Source organism: Carcharhinus amblyrhynchos, chromosome 12 (genome assembly GCF_965287045.1).
Source record: "Carcharhinus amblyrhynchos chromosome 12, sCarAmb.v2.hapA, whole genome shotgun sequence".
NCBI classification, from domain to species: domain Eukaryota; kingdom Metazoa; phylum Chordata; class Chondrichthyes; order Carcharhiniformes; family Carcharhinidae; genus Carcharhinus; species Carcharhinus amblyrhynchos.
This window is the reverse complement of record NC_137335.1, coordinates 15471618-15491053: the sequence shown is the minus strand read 5'-3', so window position 1 is coordinate 15491053 and position 19436 is coordinate 15471618. Positions and strand designations below refer to the sequence as shown.

Here is a 19436-nt window from a genome sequence, read left to right as displayed (position 1 = left end):
ATCTTACCCATGTAACTGTCCAAAAGTTGTTTAAAGTACAAAATTGTACCCACTTTGGCAGCTTGTCCCAGACACTCACCCTCTGGAAAAAATTGCCCCTCTAGACCCTTTTTTGTCTCCCCTCTCACCTTAAACCTATGCCCCTAGTTTTAGACTCCCCTGCCTTTGGGAAAAGATATTGATTATCTAGCTGATCTATGCCCATCATTATTTTATAGACCTCTATAAGATCACCCTCAGCTATCTACGCTCCAGAGGGAAAGTCCCAGTCTATCCAGCCTCTCCTTATAACTCAAACCATCAAGTCCCAGTAGCATCCTAGCAAATCTTTTCTGCACTCTTTCTAGTTTAGTAATATCCTTCCTATAATAGGGTGACCAGAACTATACCCAGTTGTCCTGTATGGCTCTTGTTTCATCATTTTTGTTTTATCAAATCAAGAGACTGACCTCTGGGTGTTTGTGTTGCAGTTGAACCACTGAGCCTATCCCAAGAGGAAGAGCTGGAGGAAATGGATCTTGAACAGAAGGAGGCTCCCACTGAGACCAAAGATGAGGAAGCAAAAGATTCTCACGAGGCTGCTGACACCCCTGTAGAAACTGGGGAGGAGGCACAAGCTGAGGAGGTTGGCTTCAAGAAGGTATTCAAGTTTGTGGGATGTAAGATCACGGTGAAGAAGGAGAAGCCGGTGAAGTTAGAGCCTGTGCAGCTACTCACCGTGAAAAAGGGAGAGGATGGTGAGGTGGACGGTGAGTCCAAACAAGAGGAGGAAGGAACCAAGAATGGTGAAGTGAGTCCAGTGGCCGAGGCAGAGGGAAGTCCGCCTGAGATTCTTTCCCCTTTGAAAACCGAAGAGTCCGGTGGCCAGGCGGAATTAAAGCCGGCAGCAGCTGAGGAGATATCGGTGCCGGTGGAGTCTGCAGCCAGCCCAGCAGAGAGCCCCGCTGTGGACTCTCCGCTCAAGAGATTTTTCCGACAAGGCTTTTTCTCGGTTTTGCGAAGGAAGCCGAGTTTTAAGAAGGCGAAAGACGAGCTGCTTGTCACTGGGGAAAAGACTGAAGAAAATGGAGAGCAGAAAGAAAATGGGGACCAGGTCATTGCCCCTGGAGATGTTAAAGGTGAAGAAGGTGACCATGGAGCCAAAAGTCAAAAGGAAGCTCTGGCTTCAGAAGAAACTGCTGAAATCTTGGATGTTCTGGCAGTGGAAGAGAAGGACGATGACTTTGAGGACCTTACGGCAGAACTGGCTGATGTTAGGGAGGTGAAAGAGGCACCAGCCTTAGATGGAGGCAAAGATGGTGTCTCTGCAGAACAAGACCAATTACAAGAACCTGGGTTGGCGTTGGCTGCTGCAGCATTGGAGAAGGATCTGGTGAGCCAGCTGACTGCAAAGACTGACCAAAGTGTGTCAGCTGAGGGAGAAGTTAATGAGGAATTTGTCTCTCTTGGAGCCCCAGAGGAGCTTTGTGCTGAACAGACTGACACAGCCCAGGAGCAATCTTCAGTCAAGGCCTCGGAGCCTGTAATGGGCGAGGCGGAGCTCTTATCTTCACAGGAGAAGGCCAAGTTGCAAGGCAGCCCCCTGAAGAAACTCTTCACGAGTAGCAGCATCAAAAAGCTGTCTAGTAAAAGAACGAAAGGCAAGAAGGAGGAAAGCAAACCGGGAGACGCCGGTGATGATGCGCGTTTACAATCTTCGACAGAGTCCGAAGGCAGTCCTGAAGGCCAGAAGCCGGAGAGTCCTCTGACGTCCCCGGAAGAAATGGGTGGAGCAGTCCCAGCTGAGACAGCGGACGCCCCTGACTGTGTGAGCCCCGAGGCAGAGGGAGTAAACGGCTCAGCCAACGGAGAGGCAAAGAAAGAAAGCATCACCGCCTGGGCTTCGTTTAAAAAATTAGTGACGTCTAAAAAACGTCAAAGTCCCAAAGTTCCATCGGAGAGCGACAAAGAAGACGAACAGACCGATAAAGCCAAGAGTGCAACCATCTCTTCCAATGAGAGTGCTGCGTCGGTTGAAAAGGAAGAAGCTAAATTGATCACAGAGGAACAAAGTTTAGAGCCAAGCGTGGAGGATCCCAGAAAGAAAGCTGACGCCCCTGTATCCTGGGAAGCGTTAATCTGTGTCGGATCCTCAAAGAAGAGGGCAAGGAAACTCTCTGATTCGGAGGCCCCAAAACCAAACGAAGAGGCCCAAAGACTGACTGAGGAAAGTGGTCAAGTACAAGAAGATGCTGAGGAAGTAAAGGTTAGCAGCCCTCCAGACACTGATCAGGAACACGGTGGAACGTCTCCAGAAGGCGTCGCAAGTCCTGTGGAAGAAGTGTCTGGTGCGATCTCCACGTGGGAATCTTTTAAGAGGTTGGTGACCTCCAGGCGCAAGTCCAAATCGAAGCTGGAAGAACGTGCGGATGAACCTGTAGCTGCTGCTGAAAGTGCTGCTCCGGAGACTGAACCTGCCAAGGAGGAGTCATGGGCTTCTTTCAAAAAGCTGATACCAGGCCGAAGGAAGAAGAGACCAGACACCAAACCTGAGCCTCTGGCTGAGGGCGATGAAGGAGATGCCAAGTGGGCAGAGCTCGGAGTGAACAAGAGCGACGAAGAGTCTGATACTCCGGCAGTGGTTCCTCTCTCTGAATATGATGCTATGGAGGAGGAGCGAGTGGCCAAGGAGCAGCAGCAGGTAACCATAGCAACGGAGGAACCGCTAACCAAGCCTGAAGCTCCAGCCGGCACCGGAGAACCGAGCGCTGAGCAAACCGTTACCACGGAACGGGGACCTTTAGAAGTCGTCAAAAGTAGCATCGATGAAAGATCTCCATCTTGGATATCAGCAGCCGTCTCCAACATCGTTGAGAAAACGATTGAGGAAGAGAAAATAGTTGAAGAAATGGTGGCTGTGGATGAACATGTAAAGGAAGAGGCGGAGCTCAGAGGCGCCACACCATTGGCGGAAGTGACGAATGAGATCGATGCCGTGGAGGTTGCGGAAGAGGCACAGGAGGTGACCTCCGAGGTGGTGACGGCACTGGAGTACCCAGCCGAGGAATCCTTAACCGAGGAGACCACCGAGATGGTTTCCGCGGTCTCGCAGTTGACGGAGACACCGGCGACGACAGCAGAGGGCACCCCGATCCGGGAGGATGAAGCCCTGGTGACCAGGCAAACCCAGGAGGTGCTGCAGGAGGCTGCTGAAAGGGTGAAGCTGTCGGCAGCGGGTCTGGCCGTGTCCTCCGGTGAAACGCCAGCTGCCTCGGAGGCGCAGGAGCCTGAAATGGCCCTGGAAAAAATCCAGGCTGAAGTGGTCGAGGCCCCGTGTGAAGTAGGGATGCTCCCTTCTGGGGAAGCCAAGGTGTCTGATGCTGCCTCTGAAGGGACTGCGAGTGTGGAAAGTGAAATGGTTCAGCAAACAGAGGTAGAAATGCAAGAAGCTTCAGCTCTCCAGAGCTTCAAACCCGAACCCAGAACCACTCCCCCAGTAGAACTGGAGGCCACGGCGGAGGTGGTGGGCGAATGTGGCATTTCGCAAGAAGACAAGGCCAAAGGGCCTGAGGGCATGCTGCAGCAACCCACTGAGGAAATTCCTGTGCAAGAGATCACAACAGCGCGCGCGGTTGAAGCTGGAATATTGGAGACCGTGATAGAGAAGGTGGAGGCGGGAGAAGCGCGGAGTTTGCTTGCAGGGACCCTGGAAAGCAGTGGAGCAGCAGACGTGGTGAAGCCAGGGGCTCCGAGTGAAGGATCCATCGAGGTTACTGGAATGAGCTGTCTGGGAGAGGGCCCGCCAGAAGGCGAGGAGACCGTCGTAGCTGCTGCTGCAGAAACTGCTGAGGCATTGGGACGGGAGGAAGTTGAAGCAATTCCAGCGAAAGAGGCGGCGACGGCTGAAGCGATATCGGAACAGACCGACGGAGCAATCCAAGAAGTTGAACCCGAGGTGGAGGTGGGGAGAATTGAAGTCGTTTTGGAAGAGACTGTCGGAAATGACCAACGAGTTGGTGGGGAGGTGGAGGCAGAGGAAACCGTGGAGACGGGCGGAGAGATTCTAGCGCGCGGGGTGAACGTTGAGGTGGTGTTTGAACAGAGCACTGAAATCATTCCAGAGAGTGTGACTCAAGCTGTGTGTGCTGACGAGACCGTGGCAATCACTCCAGCAGTGACACTAACGGAAGTGTTTAGCAAGGAGATGGCCAACCTCCATCCAGCTGTAGAAGTGACCGAGGCTGCCCTCGGCAAAGAAACCATTGTAGTCACTCCGGCAGTGACTGTGGTCGAGGTAGTCGGTGAGGAGACGGCCAACCTTACCCCAGCTGTAGAAGTGTCCGAGGCTGCCCTTGGGGATGAAGAGAATGTACGGATCATTCCTGTAGTCGGAGTGACTGAGGCTCTATACAGTGAGGAGACCATTAAAAACACTCCAGTTGTGGAAGCGATGGAGATTGTGTGCATGGAAAAGGCGATCAAATCTAGTCCCGTTGTGGTGACTGAAGTTGTGTGTAGTGCAGATGCCACTAAACTCACTCCAGTGGTAGGAGTGGAGGCTGTGGAAAGTGAAGGCACTGTCAGAATTGGCCCTGTTGAAGTGACGGAGGCCGTATGTACTCGAGACACCAGAGTCATGGCAGAAGCTGGACCTCCCGGAGAGAGCACTGAAATCAGTCCCACAGCGAAAGTGGTCGATGTCGGTCCTGTTGTGGAAGAGACAGAGGCTGTACACAAAGACACTGAGGCGGTTCCAATTGTGGAGGAGACAGAGGATGTACGTGGCCCAGAAGGTACTGAGGTCAGCCCAGTTGTGGGGGAGATGGGCGCTGTACGTAGTCAAGAAGACACTGAAATTAGTCCAGTTGTGGAGGAAACGAATGTTGTACGTGGCCCAGAAGGCAGTGAGGTCAGCCCAGTAATGGAGGAGACAGAAGCTCTTCAAGAAGGCATCGAGGTCAGTCCAGTTGTGAAGGAGACAGAGGCTGTACCTGGTCCAGAAGGTACTGAGGTCAGCCCAGTTGTGGAGGAGACAGAGGCTGTTCAAGAAGGCACTGAGGTCAGTCTAGCTGTGAAGGAGACGGAGGCTGTACCTGGTCCAGAAGGTACTGAGGTCAGCCCAGTTGCGGAGGAAATGGATACTGTACGTAGTCAAGACGACACTGAGGTCAGCCCAGTAATGGAGGAGACAGAGGCCGTTCAAGAAGGCATTGAGGTCAGCCCAGTAACGGAGGAGACGGACGCCACACATGGCCCAGAAGGTACTGAGGTCAGCCCAGTAACGGAGGAGACAGAGGATGTTCAAGAAGGCATTGAGGTCGTCCCAATTGTGAATGAGACGGCTGCACGTGGTCCAGAAGGTACTGAGGTCACTCCAGATGTGAATGAGACAGAGGCCACACCTGGCCCAGGTGGTACTGAGGTCAGTCCAGTTGTGGAGGAGGTGGTCACTGTACGTAGTCAAGAAGATACTGAAATCAGTGCAGTTGTGGAAGAGACAGAGGCTGTATGTGGTCCAGAAGGTAATGAGGTCAGCCCAGTTGTGGAGGAGACAGAGGCTGTTCAAGAAGGCACTGAGGTCAGTCTAGCTGTGGATGAGACAGAAACTATACATGGGCAAGAGGCCATTGACACCAGTCCAGCTTTGGAGAAGATCGAGTGTGTAGATAGCAGGGAGATGACTGCAGTTGATCTGGTGAAGGTGGGTACGAGAGAGGGCGAGGCTGTATATGAAGGAAAAGATGATCTGACAATTACACAACAGCAAGGAATTGAAAAAGATGCACAAATGATGGCAATAGACAGTAATGAAATTACTCAGGAGCAGTTTGGTACAGTCAAGATTATTCAAGAGATAGTTACAACCAAAGAGTTTGGGGAGGCTGCTGCTGAGAGTATAGAAACTAAAGTGAGTGAGACGGTGTGTAAAGAGATTAAAACCCTTGAAGAAATGGAAGACGAGCAGAGAACAAAAGAACAAGTAGTTGAAATATTGATTCCAGCAGCAGAAATGATACACCCAGAGCTGAGCACTGTAGAACTATCCAAAGAAACTATTCAAACCTCAGTAACTGAGAGGACGGTAATTGAGGTGGTGAAGTGTGTGGAAACAGAAATCGATGCTACCGTTGATAACAAAAGGCTTCAAGTTGCTCCGTCTGAGGGGACCAAAGAGGAACCCCAAACTGAACTTCAACAAGAAGCCAGTGTGGTTGAAGTGACGTGTATTGCAACAGACGTGAGCCAACATATAATGAAAGAGGAGATAGGCCCCACCAAGTTACCCAAAGGTGAATTTGAAATTCTACCAGATGCGCCAGTTGAAAAAACAGAGGTCACAGAAGCTCCAATAGCTGAGGAGGTTGAATCAGAAACCAAAGAATCTCATTTGAGCGTATCCTGTGTTACCAGCGAGCCACAAAGCACAGTAACTGAAGAGCTCACGGCTATGCATGAAGGTGAGAGTATCAAGCAAGTGGTTGAACCTGAGAGGGAAGCAGAGCGTGAGTTACCCATTGTGGAAAAGGACAAACTAGCTCCAAGTCAGGCAGAATCCATAGAGACTTCACACACAGGCAGTGCACCAGTCCTGGGTGACCAGTTGGATAGAGTAAGTGAAGATGGCCAGGGTGATGTAGCTGGACCTGAGGAGTGTGAACCTACTGAAGGAGCTGCTGAATCACAAAAAGATGCCATGGAGGATTCAAGTGGAGCGACTGATGAACGTGTAATTGAGGTGGATACTCCTGGAGAGTTGGCCTCCACACACACACCAACTGAAAGAGGCAAAGAAGAACCAGAGGGCCTGGCTTTGGAAAGTGACCACAAAGTAAAATTACACTCTGATTCTGTTGATGACCTTCATGCTGTAGAAAGTGAGACCGTGACCCCAATTGTGGGTTCTTCTGCAGCTCCAAGTTCAGAGTCTCACAAAGAAGTGCTTACCCCGGTGACTGAGGCTGCTGTAGAAGAGCAGATTGTTACTGAGACCGCAGCCTTGGCGTTAACAGAACTCGCAGAGTTGAGCACTGGAGATCAGGTTTCCCAAGCAGCTCAGCCTGATATTGTACTAGGACCAGTGGCAGAAACTGCAGCTGCCATTGTAGAGGTAGCGATAGAGGCAGCTGCCAGCACAGTGGTAGACTCTCCCAATGTGAGCCAGGAAATGGGCTCCACTCTGGATGGGCAGAAGCAAGAAAGCTCCCCCGTGGAGCAACTTGAAGGAGCATTAGTTCAGCAGCCACCAGAGTCCTTGGAAATGGAGACTGAGGTGAAGGTTGGTGAAACAAAGACATTCGAGCAGCAAAGCACAATGCTTGCTCAGGGTCAAACTCAGGATGCTGTGATGCCAGCAGAGGTTCAGGTAGATGCTGTATCTGCTGGGCAAGGTACAGACAGTGTGCAACTGCACAAAGAGGATGAAGAAAAGGTAGCAGAGCTACAGGCGGTTGCCACAGCAGAAGGAAAAAGTGGTGAAGTCATTGGCCAAAGCGTGCAAACCCAGGAAATCGGGGATGCTGAAGCTTTAGAGCAAGAAATGGCAGTGACACATTCAACCGAAGTAGTGTCTGAGGCAGCAGGAGAGGGGGATCAGAAACCTGTTGAGACTGAAATTGGTGCCTCAGTGGAAGCTGGGCAGGAAAGGGAATTACCGCCTGCCCCTGTTTCTGAAGGAGCTGCAATAATGCCTGACGTATCTAAAATAACCAAAGTGGAATGCTGCCAGTCAGTGGAGAAGTCTGAAGGGACATCCCTGTCTCCAGAGCTGACTGAGACAAAAGAGCAGCCTGAAGAACAAGCATCATTACAAGATGTCCCAGCCGCAATGACATTGCCCGCTGAGAGCCAAACGCAAGGCGCTGCTGATGAGAAGCTGGAAGGTGCTGCAGTGGAATCGATTGAGCGCAAAGATGTTAAAGAGACGGATCAAAGCAAGATGGCTGAGGCAGTGGAAAAGCAAGGAGGTCAAGAAATGCCGATCGAGCACCAAATGGATCGATCTTCTACTTTAGAATGTACAAAAAGTGCCGCAGAGCAGACACCGTCCTGAGGTATGTAAAGTTTTAACTATAAGAAGTCTCTCAACACCAGGTTAAAGTCCACCAGCTTTTTGATATAAGCTTTGGAAGCACTGCTCCTTCATCAGGTGGATTCACAAACGTGGTGTGTACATATAGACACAATTGCAAGATAATGGTTGGAATGAGAGTCTTTGCAGGTACAGTGAGTGAACGGAGAGAGGGAGGGTAAGTTAGATGTGAATTGTCTCCAGCCAGGGCAATTGCAAGCCCAGGTCAGGCTGGTCTCAGCAGACAAAAGAATTCATCAGGTGGATGAGGCTGTGGGGAGGAGTTCTTCCACAAATCCCAAGAGGCCAAAGCGAACCTAAATAAGACAGCCAACGAACCTTCTTTAAATTTTTTTTACATTTTGGTCTGGGCTTACAAAATCCTTACCAACTGTCCTGGCTTGAGGCAATTGTCTTTAACCTGCAATTATCCCTCTCTCCACTCTTTCTGCAAAGACACTTATTTCAACCATTATCCTGCAATTGTGCCTCTGTCTATATATGTTGTGAATGTGAACCCATCTCTCCATTCACCTGATGATGAAGGAGCAGTGCTTCGAAAGCTTGTGATTCTAAATAAACCTGTTGGACTTTAACCTGGGGTTGTGAGACTTGTGTCCACCCCAGTCCAACACTGGCACCTCCACGTGTTGGGTAACAAGGCTTGCTTTTAATGTAGGGTTTGTTTTTATAGAGTCATCATAGAAACCCTACAGTGCAGAAAGAGGCCATTTGGCCCACCTGTACTGACCACAATCCCACCCCCGTTTACCTGCTAATCCCTCTAACCCTATGCATCCCAGGACACTAAGGGGCAATTTTAGTGTGGCCAGTCCACCTAACCTGCACATCTTTAGACAGTGGGAGGAAACCAGAGCACCTGGTGGAAACCCATGCAGACACGAGGAGAATGTCTGTGCAAACTCCACGCAGTGACCTGAGCCGGGAATCGAACCCAGGTCCCTGGTGCTGTGAAGCAGCAGTGCTAACCACTGTGCTACCGTGCTTCCCAAATGAATATATTTTTCACTTTTCCTTCCATTCCCTTCAGTGCTTAATTGCTGGCACAGATATGAAGGGCTAAAGGGACTTTGTGTGCAGCAAGACTCATTAAGACAATTTTTAAGCTCCATTTTCTAACCTGAGTTGTGTTAACAGAATTTGAAGGAGAACAATAAGTAAATGGGCAGAAAAGTGAGTTAATTCTCATTTTTCCTCTTCCATTCCTGGGTCACGTCCTAAAATGTTTGAGCTAATTAGTACTTTTTGATGTAGTTACTGTTATGTAGGCAAAAGTGCACAAAATTTGCTGTCTACAAGATTATATAAACAGATTAACTGTGATTTTGAGGGTGAAAAATATTGGCTTGAACATCAGGGAGACCTGCTGTACTCTTTGTCTTGGGGTTATTTACATTTGTCCCAGGCAAGCACTGCAGGAGGGCACTCCCCACAGTGCAGCACTGCTCCTGCACTGCACTGGAGTGTCAGCCTGGATTTAAAATGCTCAGATCTCTAGAATGAACTTCTGACTTAGCAGGGGGGCTGCTGCAACTGAAATCAGTTGGCACTTGCTGTTTTTCAAAACTTCTCTGCCAGAGGCAGTAATGGAGGCAGGTACAATTTTAGTCTTTTGAAAAGCATTTGGACAGTTAGATGGGTATAGAGGGGTATGGGCCAAACACCAGGCAACTGGGGACTAGCTTAGGGGGTTTAAAAAAAAAAAGGGGCAGCATGTTCAAATTGGCCCAAAAGGCTTGTTTCCATGCTGTGAACCTCTGACTTGAACACAAGAGACTGCTTAAGTGGTTTGAAAGTTACTTGGAATGCACTTGCTGTCACTCCTGTTCCTGCTGCTAATGATCGGGTCTGATTTAGAGTAGGATGTTTGGACAATGATGCATAAACAGGAGAATGAGGAAACTCTTGTTTGTTTCATTATTGATCTAACAACATTTCTGTTTTGAATGCCAAATTCTTGGAAAAGTCCCATCACACAGAGCAAGCTTATGTTGCTTAAAAGATTGCCTTCCACCTGGTCCTTAAGGTCTCCTAGTGACCACCTTGATCACTGATAAATGATGGATTATTGAGTGATCAGACTGCTGGGTTACAGGGATAGGGAATGGGCTTGTCAGTCAGTGCAGACTCAGTGGGCTGAATGGCCTCTTCTGCACTGGAGGGATTTTGCACAGTCCCATCAAGTGGGATTTTCCCTCTGCTGAAGGAGGACAGGTCATTGCAGATGTTGGTGACAGTTAAATAATGTCACTTGGGCTGTCTGACCAGCTGAGTCCCAAGTTGTTGCAGCAATCTGGAATTTTGCGATTTCATAATTTGCCCTTCCGTGATTTTTTTTTTTGGCTGCAATAACATCTTCGGAATGTTAATGCTGCTTTATGTTAAGATCTGTGGAATTGACCTCCTATGAGGCCTGCCCAGAAACTGACCTGTACTCATTCATGCCATTTCCTGTTGTCATATGACACTGCTCTCGAGGGAGTGCAGCAAAGGTTTACTAGACTGATTCCAGGGACGATGGACTGATGCATGAAGAGAGATTAACTGGGCTAGGATTGTTTTCACTGGAGTTCAGACAATGAGGGGGGATCTCATAGACTTATAAAATTCTAACAAGATTAGACAAGGTAGAGGCAGGGAGGATGTCCCTAATAGTGGGGCAATCCAGAACCAGGGGTTACAGTCTGAGGATTTGGGATAGGCCATTTAGGATAGAGGTGAGGAGACATTTCTTCACCCAAAGAGTGGCGAGCCTGTGGAATTCATTACCACAGGAAATAGTTAATGCCAAAACATTGAATGTATTCAAGAGGTGGTTCGTATAGCACTTGGGGCAAACTGGATCAAAGTTATGGGGAGAAAGCAGAATTAGGCTGTTGAGTTGGACAATTAGCCATGATTGCAATGAATAGCGGAGCAAGGTTGAAGGGCCAAATGGCCAGCTCCTGCTCCTATCTTTTGTTTCTATGTTTCAAAGTTCAAAGCCTCCATGAACTAACAACTGGTACAGGGATGATTTTGGCATTATTGTGCACCACACTAGCCAACTGAGCTAACAACCACCACCCCCCCGCCCCAAACAGCTTAAAATGTTAATTGTGTATGTGTGCATTTACAGAACTCCAAACAAACTTTTGTGAAAAACAATGTGAAGGTGGCGAGGCTGTAGGAATATCGCACAACTCTACTGTGACAAGACCAAGTACCACTGTTGTGTCCTGTTGACTGACAATCCCGAATCAGTTCGAGAGCTATATCTACGCTGTCCTAGTTATTTAATGTAACAGTTTCTTGCTTTTGGCCCTGTGTCCTCATGGTAAATGTGATGTCAGTTGTTGAACTAATGCCCTTTCCTGCTTGCTTCAGATCCTGTGAGCAGGAAGATGGTGCCTGAATGTTCGAGGAAGGGGTTGGGGTATTTGTTCATGGGGCTAGAGAAGATGCTTCCTGATTGTTTTATTTTAACGTGAAATGTAATTCTAAGAATATCCTAAACACAAAAGTCTTTTCCTTAGGTTAATCACTTTGGATTGATATGCAAATATACTCAAGCTGTCCAGGGTTTGATACTTGATGCTCAATGAAGTATTCCTGAGGTGACAGCTTAAACCTACAGCAATCTCGAATGAAAGAAGTCCATAGAAATACATAAATTCTCATTATGCAGCTACTACAGGCTACAGCTGATATTTCCTAATTTAATTTGCATGACTAAAGCTGCCTTTACCCCAGATACAGAATGAAACAGGCCTCACCAAGGTGACTAAAATATTGACGTGTTCAAAAGCCCTGGCAAAGCCAATCTTTTAAAGGAATGACTTGAGAATTAAATGCCTCCTTATGGGAATAAAGATAATTTTAATGCATTTTTCATTGTTGTTGAGTCGTCAATGTGGCTAAGCCGAGCTCCTGGTTATGTCAGGGCTGTTCTATGTTCTAAGAGGATGAAATGCAATCATCTTTTGACTGGTGGGAGATTGGTGCTAAATTGGCTGCGGGAGTTGTGTTAGAGGAGGTCAGGCTCGCTTGGAAACCTGTTTGTGAAAAGATGCATTAAATTTGGTTACTATTCAAGGTTTGTTTGGACTTTCATAACCTCCAAGATGTGCCTTGGTATTGTGTACAATTAATGCTCAACATATCATTGTAATGTTCCTGTTTTAGATGTTTCCTTTTTGGCCTATGTGACCCTTCCTCACTGCTCCACCTCAACGTGTTTCTTACTAACTGAACAGCATTGAAGCAATGTTGAAACTGATTGTTCAGGTTAGTTAGCCCTGTCCAGCACACTTCCCTCCCTCTCTCCATTCATAAACCAACACCCCAACCTGTAACACTCACTGTACAGTTCCTGTCTTGTGTTAATGTAGTTTACAGTAAATGGTCAGGTTAACAAACAGTAACTACTGTACACTGATTTACCGCATGAATTTAACTAGAGCAGGATCTGTGACCGAGAGTCCACTGCTGCTCTTATTAACACTGCTGTGCTTTTATAACTGAATGTGAATTGACATTTGTACAAATTGTATTACCTGTGTATCTATAAAGCCATATTGGAATAATTAAAACTTCTACAAATAAAGTAATATTAGCATTAACTTGTGTTTTCCTTATTGTACATGGTGCATCTGCTGTGATAAGCTGACTAATGTTTGCTGTGAGGTAGCATTTTAAAAGTATTTATTAGTCACAAGTAGGCTTGTATTAACACTAATGAAGTTACTGTGAAAATCCCCTCGTCGCCACTCTGGCACCTGTTCAGGTACACTGAGGGAGAAATTATCATGGCCAGCACATTGTGTGGCAGGAAACTGGAGCACCCTGAGGAAACCCATGCAGATACTGGGAGTAGGTGCAGACCCAGCACAGACAGTGACCCAAGCTGGGAATCAAACCTAGGTCCAGAAGATTAGTCCACTGTTCTAAACAATGTTATTTTATTCAGCCCATTTATGCCCGAGTCCTACTTCCCAGCTCATTCCCTGTAACCCTCTTGTATTAATTCAATTCCCTTTCTGAAAGGTACTAATGAACACCCTTTTTCAGGTTGTTCATTGCAGCCTTGTAACTGATTGAGCCTCCCCCCTGGGTCCCCCAACTATTTTGAGTGATTATTATACCAGTAACCATGGTACACAGAAAAGGGACATTTTGGGCAAAAAAAGGGATTTTAAGCGTGACCTCTGTGTCTAATGAATCTCCCTTTCTCTAATGACCAGCCTTCTGCCTAACTTCCCCTCCATGCCACCCTCAAATTTTGGACCAAACAGACCCCCAACTTCTCTCCCAAGACTTAAACTATTTTTCACCAAGCTTTCTGTCCTCCTAGTTCTCGTGATCAGTTGGCATTTATTTGTTTTCCTCCCGTCTGTAAGGCACATTGGATGATGGAAATTACTCTAATAGGTACAAATGATTTTGCTGTCCTTTTTTTATCTTTTCACCCACCTTGGTTCTTAAGTATAATCTTTATTTTCCTATGCCTCTTGCTCTAAATGCCCTAATTTATAGTTTGGCTTCATAGTAACATTCTCTACTATGCCAGTAGTGATGGAGGAGGCTTGGTCTTTTGGTGGAAACCTGTGATTCTATAGTAACCTGGGTGACTTCAGTACAGACTCCCTATTCATTCCCAACTGTACCACCCGTCCCATCCTTCCCACTTGCTCCTGACTTCTCCATGTTTGAGATCTTGCTTAATGGCAGCAAGTGGTTTACAAGGGGGCTTCACTTTTCACTCCCCTTCCAACACTTTTGCTCTAGACTGAAGGCAGCAGGAACCCGTGGCAGCTTTCTCCTGATTGTTACCAACTGGTCGGTCATCACTTTGGGATTTTTATGGGATCCTGTTGGGCTGCAATATTTTATGTAAATGGTAATTAATTCCTCCTTTCAGTTGTGGTTGCTGATTCTGCCACTTAGCTACTGCTGCTCCTGTTCCTTTGTGCTCTGAACCTCTGGAGACACCAAGTGGGGTGGGGGGGGTAGTGTGGGAGGTGAGGAGTGAATATACCCAAGCTGTTACATGTACACAGGTACACCTGAAGTACTTGGGAAGCTGCTGGCTCTGCCACAGCTTGAGTCACAACAGGGAAGATGAGATGCAAAACTGTCTTTGTTAACATTCAAGGCTAGAGCATGAGGCACATGGTCAGTGTTTCATGTCTCTGCTTTCAAGGGCAGTGCAGCGGTTAGCACTGCTGCATCACAGCCCCGGTTTGATTCCTGGCTTGGGTAACCTTGTGGAGTCTGTGTTCTCCCTTTGTGTGCATTTCCTCCCACGGTCCAAAGATGTGTTGGTTAGATGCATTGACCTTTGCACCTATTAGACTCTACAATAAAGGAACCATAACCAGATTGAGGGAAGACTAATTTAGGGACAATTTGTTAACACCAATCAGCCTAAGAGCATGTTTTTGGGGTGTGGGAGGAAACTGGAGCACCTGGAGAAAACCCATGCAAGCATGGGGAGAAAGTGCAAACTCCCACAGACACTGGCCCAAATCCTTGTATCTGCACAGCAAACAGTGATAGTCACTGGGCTGTCATGATGCCTGTCAGATGGTCCAGTTTAAGCATATGCTAATGACATGAAGCACTAGGCAACTCACGAAGCAATGTCCAAAAGCAGCCCTCACATGACCCACCATGCGTATGCCCCTGTTGGACAACAAGGTGGACCAAATCACCTGTGGATTAAAAGAAATCAATAATCATGCGCAACTTATACCGACATTCACAGAATCCTCAGAAGTAAGACAAGTGAGCCATAAAATATGTTGGAAGGTTCAGAAGAATCAATTCCCAGGAATGTCCCAAGGCTCTTGATCTTTATTTAGAACAGTCTCCTGTATTTTTCCATCTCTAGTCTGCTCATGTGCCTATCTAAGTAAACCTCCACCACCCTCCTTGGCAATGTGTTCCAGGCCCCCACAGCCCTCTGTGAACAACCTCCCTCTAACATCCAAATTATACCTCGCTGCTGCCCCCCCCCACCCCTAAGCCCGTGGCCCCCTCATAATTTTTGTATCCAACCTAGGAAAAAGCTTACTGCTGTTCACACTATCTATACCCTTCATAATCTTATACACCTCTACTAGATCTCCCCTCATTTTCTGTCTTTATAAAGAGAACAGCCCCAATTTGCCCAATCTCTCCTCATGGCTCAGTTCTTCCATAAGAATATAAGAAATGGGAGCAGGAGTAGGCCATCTAGCCCTTCAAGCCTGCCCTGCCATTCAATAAGATCATGGCTGATCTGAAGTGGCTCAGTTCCACTTTCCTGCTTTCTCTCCATAACCCTTAATTCCCTTGGCTACCAAAAACCTATCTACCCATGTCTTAAATATATTTAGCGAGATTTAGAGAGTCACCACCCTTCGAGTGAAGAAGTTCCTCCTCAACGCCATTCTAAACTGCAACCCCCGCCCCCCCCAACTTAGCTTGAGGCTGTGCCCATCATTCCTGCTGTCCTTTCTGAGTGGGAAGAATGTCTCTACCTCTACCCTATCCATCCCCTTCATTATACATCTCCATAAGATCCCCCCTCATCTTTCTGCACTCCGCGTACAGACCCAGTCTATTTAGTCTCTCGTCATAATCTAACCCCCCTCATCGCCGGTATCAGCCTAGTGAACCTCCTCTGCACTCCCTCCAAGGCCAAAATATCCTTGTGCAAGTGCGGCAACCAAAACTGCACAGTACTCCAGCTGCAGCCTCACCAGTGCCCTGTACAGTTGCAGCAAGAACTCCCTGCTCTTATATTCTATCCCCCTCACTAGAAAGGACAGCATCCCATTCGCCTTCTTGATCATACCAATTCCAGCATACCATTCGCCTTCTTGTTCCATACCAGGCAGCATCCTGGTAAACCTCCTGGCAACTCTCTCCAGGGTCTCCATGTCCTTACAGGTAGTAAGGTGACCAGAACTAGATGCAGTACTCTAAATGCAGTTGAACCAACATTCTATACAATTGCGACATTAGATGCCAGCTTTTATACTCTATACCCCTTCCTATAAAGGCAAGCATACCATAAGCCTTCTGCACCACCTTCTCCACCTGTACTGCCACCTTCAAGGACTTGTGTACTTGCACCCCCCCACCCCCCCAAGTCCCTCTGCGTTTCTATACTCTTAACAGGCGTACCATTCATCGTATAACTCCCCCCTACATTATTTCTTCCAAAATGTGTCACCTCGTATTGCTCTGCATTTATTCAGTTTATAGTGCATTTTGCTTTCACTGCGATCAATTTAAACTGCCCCGTTAAATTTCAACTAAATTTATTGGCTTTTTCTCCATGGTTTCTGTGGCTGTAGCACAAGAAATCTAGTTGGTCCTGATTGCAATATGTGAAAGACTGTTTGGAAGTTTTGATATAGCCAAAAGTGCCATATATGCATTCATTGAGCAAAGATGGAAGCAAGATGTATAGCCATTCAGCCCATCAAGTTTGCTCTCCCACTCAGTCATGACTGAACTGCTGTGATAATGCTCAACTTCACTTTCCTGCCTTATTCCCCCTAACCCTCGATTCCTTTACTGATTAAAAATCTATCTCAACTGTGCCCATATTTCAGAGTGAAGAATTCCACTGATGCACAACTCTCACTGAAGAAATTCCTCCTCATCCCAAATGGGCAACCCCCTACCCTGAGAATATGCCATTTGGTTTCCAGACTCTCCACAGGGGGAACCCCTCACTGTCTATCCTGTTGAGAATCCTGTCTTAAGGTCACTTCTCATTCTTCTCCATTTTCTGCTTTCTATTGGTTGGCCAACCCAACCCAATCCTCTGGGGGTAAAATAAATGCATACCTTCACATTTTTCTACATTATATTCCATTATCCAAATTTTTGTCCTTTCACTTAACCTGTCTATATTCCTCTGTACACTCTTTGTAGCCTCCTCACCATTTGCCATATGTCAACACAACACACGAGTTGTGAACACCTCCACAGTGGCTGTTACAAGCTGAAAGTTTCTATTCAATGACTCCAATAATCTGATGCTTGGAAAACAACCACAGTGCTTGGTCAAATTCATCATCCCTGTCCCTGCTCACTCAATCGCATGCTCAAAATCCCTCAGCCTGAAGAGACCTGAGATTCTCATGTGCAAGGTTAAAACGAGGGAATCAAGCTTGCATTCCAATGGAAGGTTCCTATGGACACTTGGGACTTCTATTCATCATGACGCCTAGTTAGAGCCAGAGAAAAGGAACATGTTACATTCACTAGCCTGGAATAATCTGTGTAAGACTCTCACCCTCGCACTGCAGGGATTCTATAATTTTAAATAGGGAGAGGAAAACAATTTCTCTAGTTAAGTTTCAAGCAGATGAAATGTTAAGGAGTCACAAGCAGTAAAAATGCATCAAAGTTTGGTCATAGCCTAAGAAACAAAGGTGGCACAATAGTTAGCACTGCTGCCTCACAGCATCAGAGACCTAGGTTCAATTCTGGCCTTGGGTGACTGTGTGGAGTCTGCATGGGTTAGGTTGATTGGCCATGCTAAATTGCCCCTTAGTGTCAAGAACAAAGAACAAAAACAGCCCAGGAAACAGGCCCTTCAGCCCAATGAGCCCATGCCGCCATTTTAACATTACCAGTCCCCCCCTCCACCCATGACCCTTGTCTATTGTTTATGGCATTCCACATTGAGGGAAACTAATTTAGGGACAATTTATTACCTCCAGTCAGCCTAATGGCACATCTTTGGGGTGTGGGAGGAAACCCATGCAAGCACGGGGAGAATGTGCAAACTCCCAAATCCAAAGACTCCTAAAGACACTGGCCCAAATCCATGTGTCTGCACAGCAAACAGTGATAGTCACAGCTGTCGTGTTGCCCAGCATCTGGTCCAGTTTAAGCACACACTAACAACATGAAGCACTAGGCTACTCTTGAACATTCAAGAGCAGCCCAAGTATGACCCATCACGTGTATGCCCCTCGTTGGGCAACAAGGCAGACCGACTTAAAACCTGTGAATTAAAAGAGAAAAACATTATTATCATGCCACATCCTTTTACATTACCAGGGACGTCCCAATGCTAATGAACCTTATTTAAAGCAATCTCCTATATCCTCCCATCTCCAACCCACTCATGTGCCTAAGTTACTCTTAAACAACTCCAGCATGCCTGCCTCCACCACCTTACTTGGCAGAGCATTCCATACCCCCACTACCCTCTGTGTGAAAAACCTCCCTCTAATATCTGTGTTATACCTCCCCCACGTTAAGCCCATGGCTCCTTGTGTGTCTCTAACATAGGAAATAGCTTACCTCTGTTTACTATATCTATACCCTTCATAATCTTATATACCTCTATTAGATCTCCCCTCAGTTGCCGTCTTTCAAGGGAAAACAGCCCCAATTTGCTCAATCTTTCCTCATAACCCAGTCCTTCCATACCAGGCAACATCCTGGTAAACCTCTTCTGCACTCTCTCCAGAGTCTCCATGTCCTTCCGGTAGTAAGGCGACCAGAACTGGACACAGTACTCTAAATGCGGCCTAACCAACGTTCTATACAACTGCAACATTAGACTCCAGCTCTTATATTCTATACCCCTTCCTATAAAGGCTAACATACCATAGGCTTTCTTCACAACCTTCTCCACTTATACTGCCACCTTCAAAGACTTGTGCACTTGCACCCCCAGGTCTCGCTGCATTTCTATACTCTTTATTGGCTTACCCTTTATCATATAACTCCCCCCTACATTATTCCGGCCAAAATGCATCACCTCACTTTTATCCGGATTAAACACCATTTGCCATATATCTGCCCAATATACCAGCCTATCAATATCCCGTTGTATTGCCAGACACTGCTCCTCACTGCCCGCCAATCCAGCCATCTTAGTGTCATCTGCAAATTTGCTGATCACACCACTTACTCCCTCTTCCAAGTCATTTATATATACTACAAAGAGAAGAGGTCGCACCACTAGTGACAGACCTCCAGCTAGAAAAGGACCCCTCCACTTCTACTCTCTGTCTCCTCTTAGCAAACCAGTTCTCCACCCATCTGGATACCTGGTCTTGTATCCCATGAGCCTTAATCTTTTCTACTAATCAGGGGGATTAGTAGGGTAAATATGTGGTGTTACAGGAATAGGACCTGGGTGGGATTGTGGTATTCAGACTCAATGGGCCAACTGGCCTCCTGCACTGTAGGGATTCTATGATTCTTTTCTTGTGTGTGTATATGGGGAAAATTTTAGATTCCATTCATCATGGGTACTCATTGGTTAAAATAAATTTCTAACTCAGTTCCATATTCTGGCAGCTGTAGTTGAATTAAGTCTTCACTTCCAGTCACAAACCTTTCTAGAAATAATGTGGATGCTGTAACT

The 19436-nt window shown here is 47.0% G+C and overlaps 1 protein-coding gene across 3 annotated transcripts in view; it reads left to right on the top strand.

Annotated features, from left to right (window-relative positions):
* The window catches only part of akap12b (A kinase (PRKA) anchor protein 12b), an 88903-nt gene extending 76234 nt beyond the window's left edge, over positions 1-12669 (top strand). For all 3 annotated transcript variants that reach the window (XM_080200108.1, XM_080200109.1, XM_080200110.1), the window contains 2 exons: positions 471-8030; positions 11187-12669. In XM_080200108.1, coding sequence (XP_080056234.1) covers positions 471-8029 — 7559 coding nt within the window. In that variant the 3' untranslated portion in view covers position 8030; positions 11187-12669. The remainder of the gene's footprint in view (positions 1-470; positions 8031-11186) is intronic.
* Positions 12670-19436: the final 6767 nt, after the last annotated feature.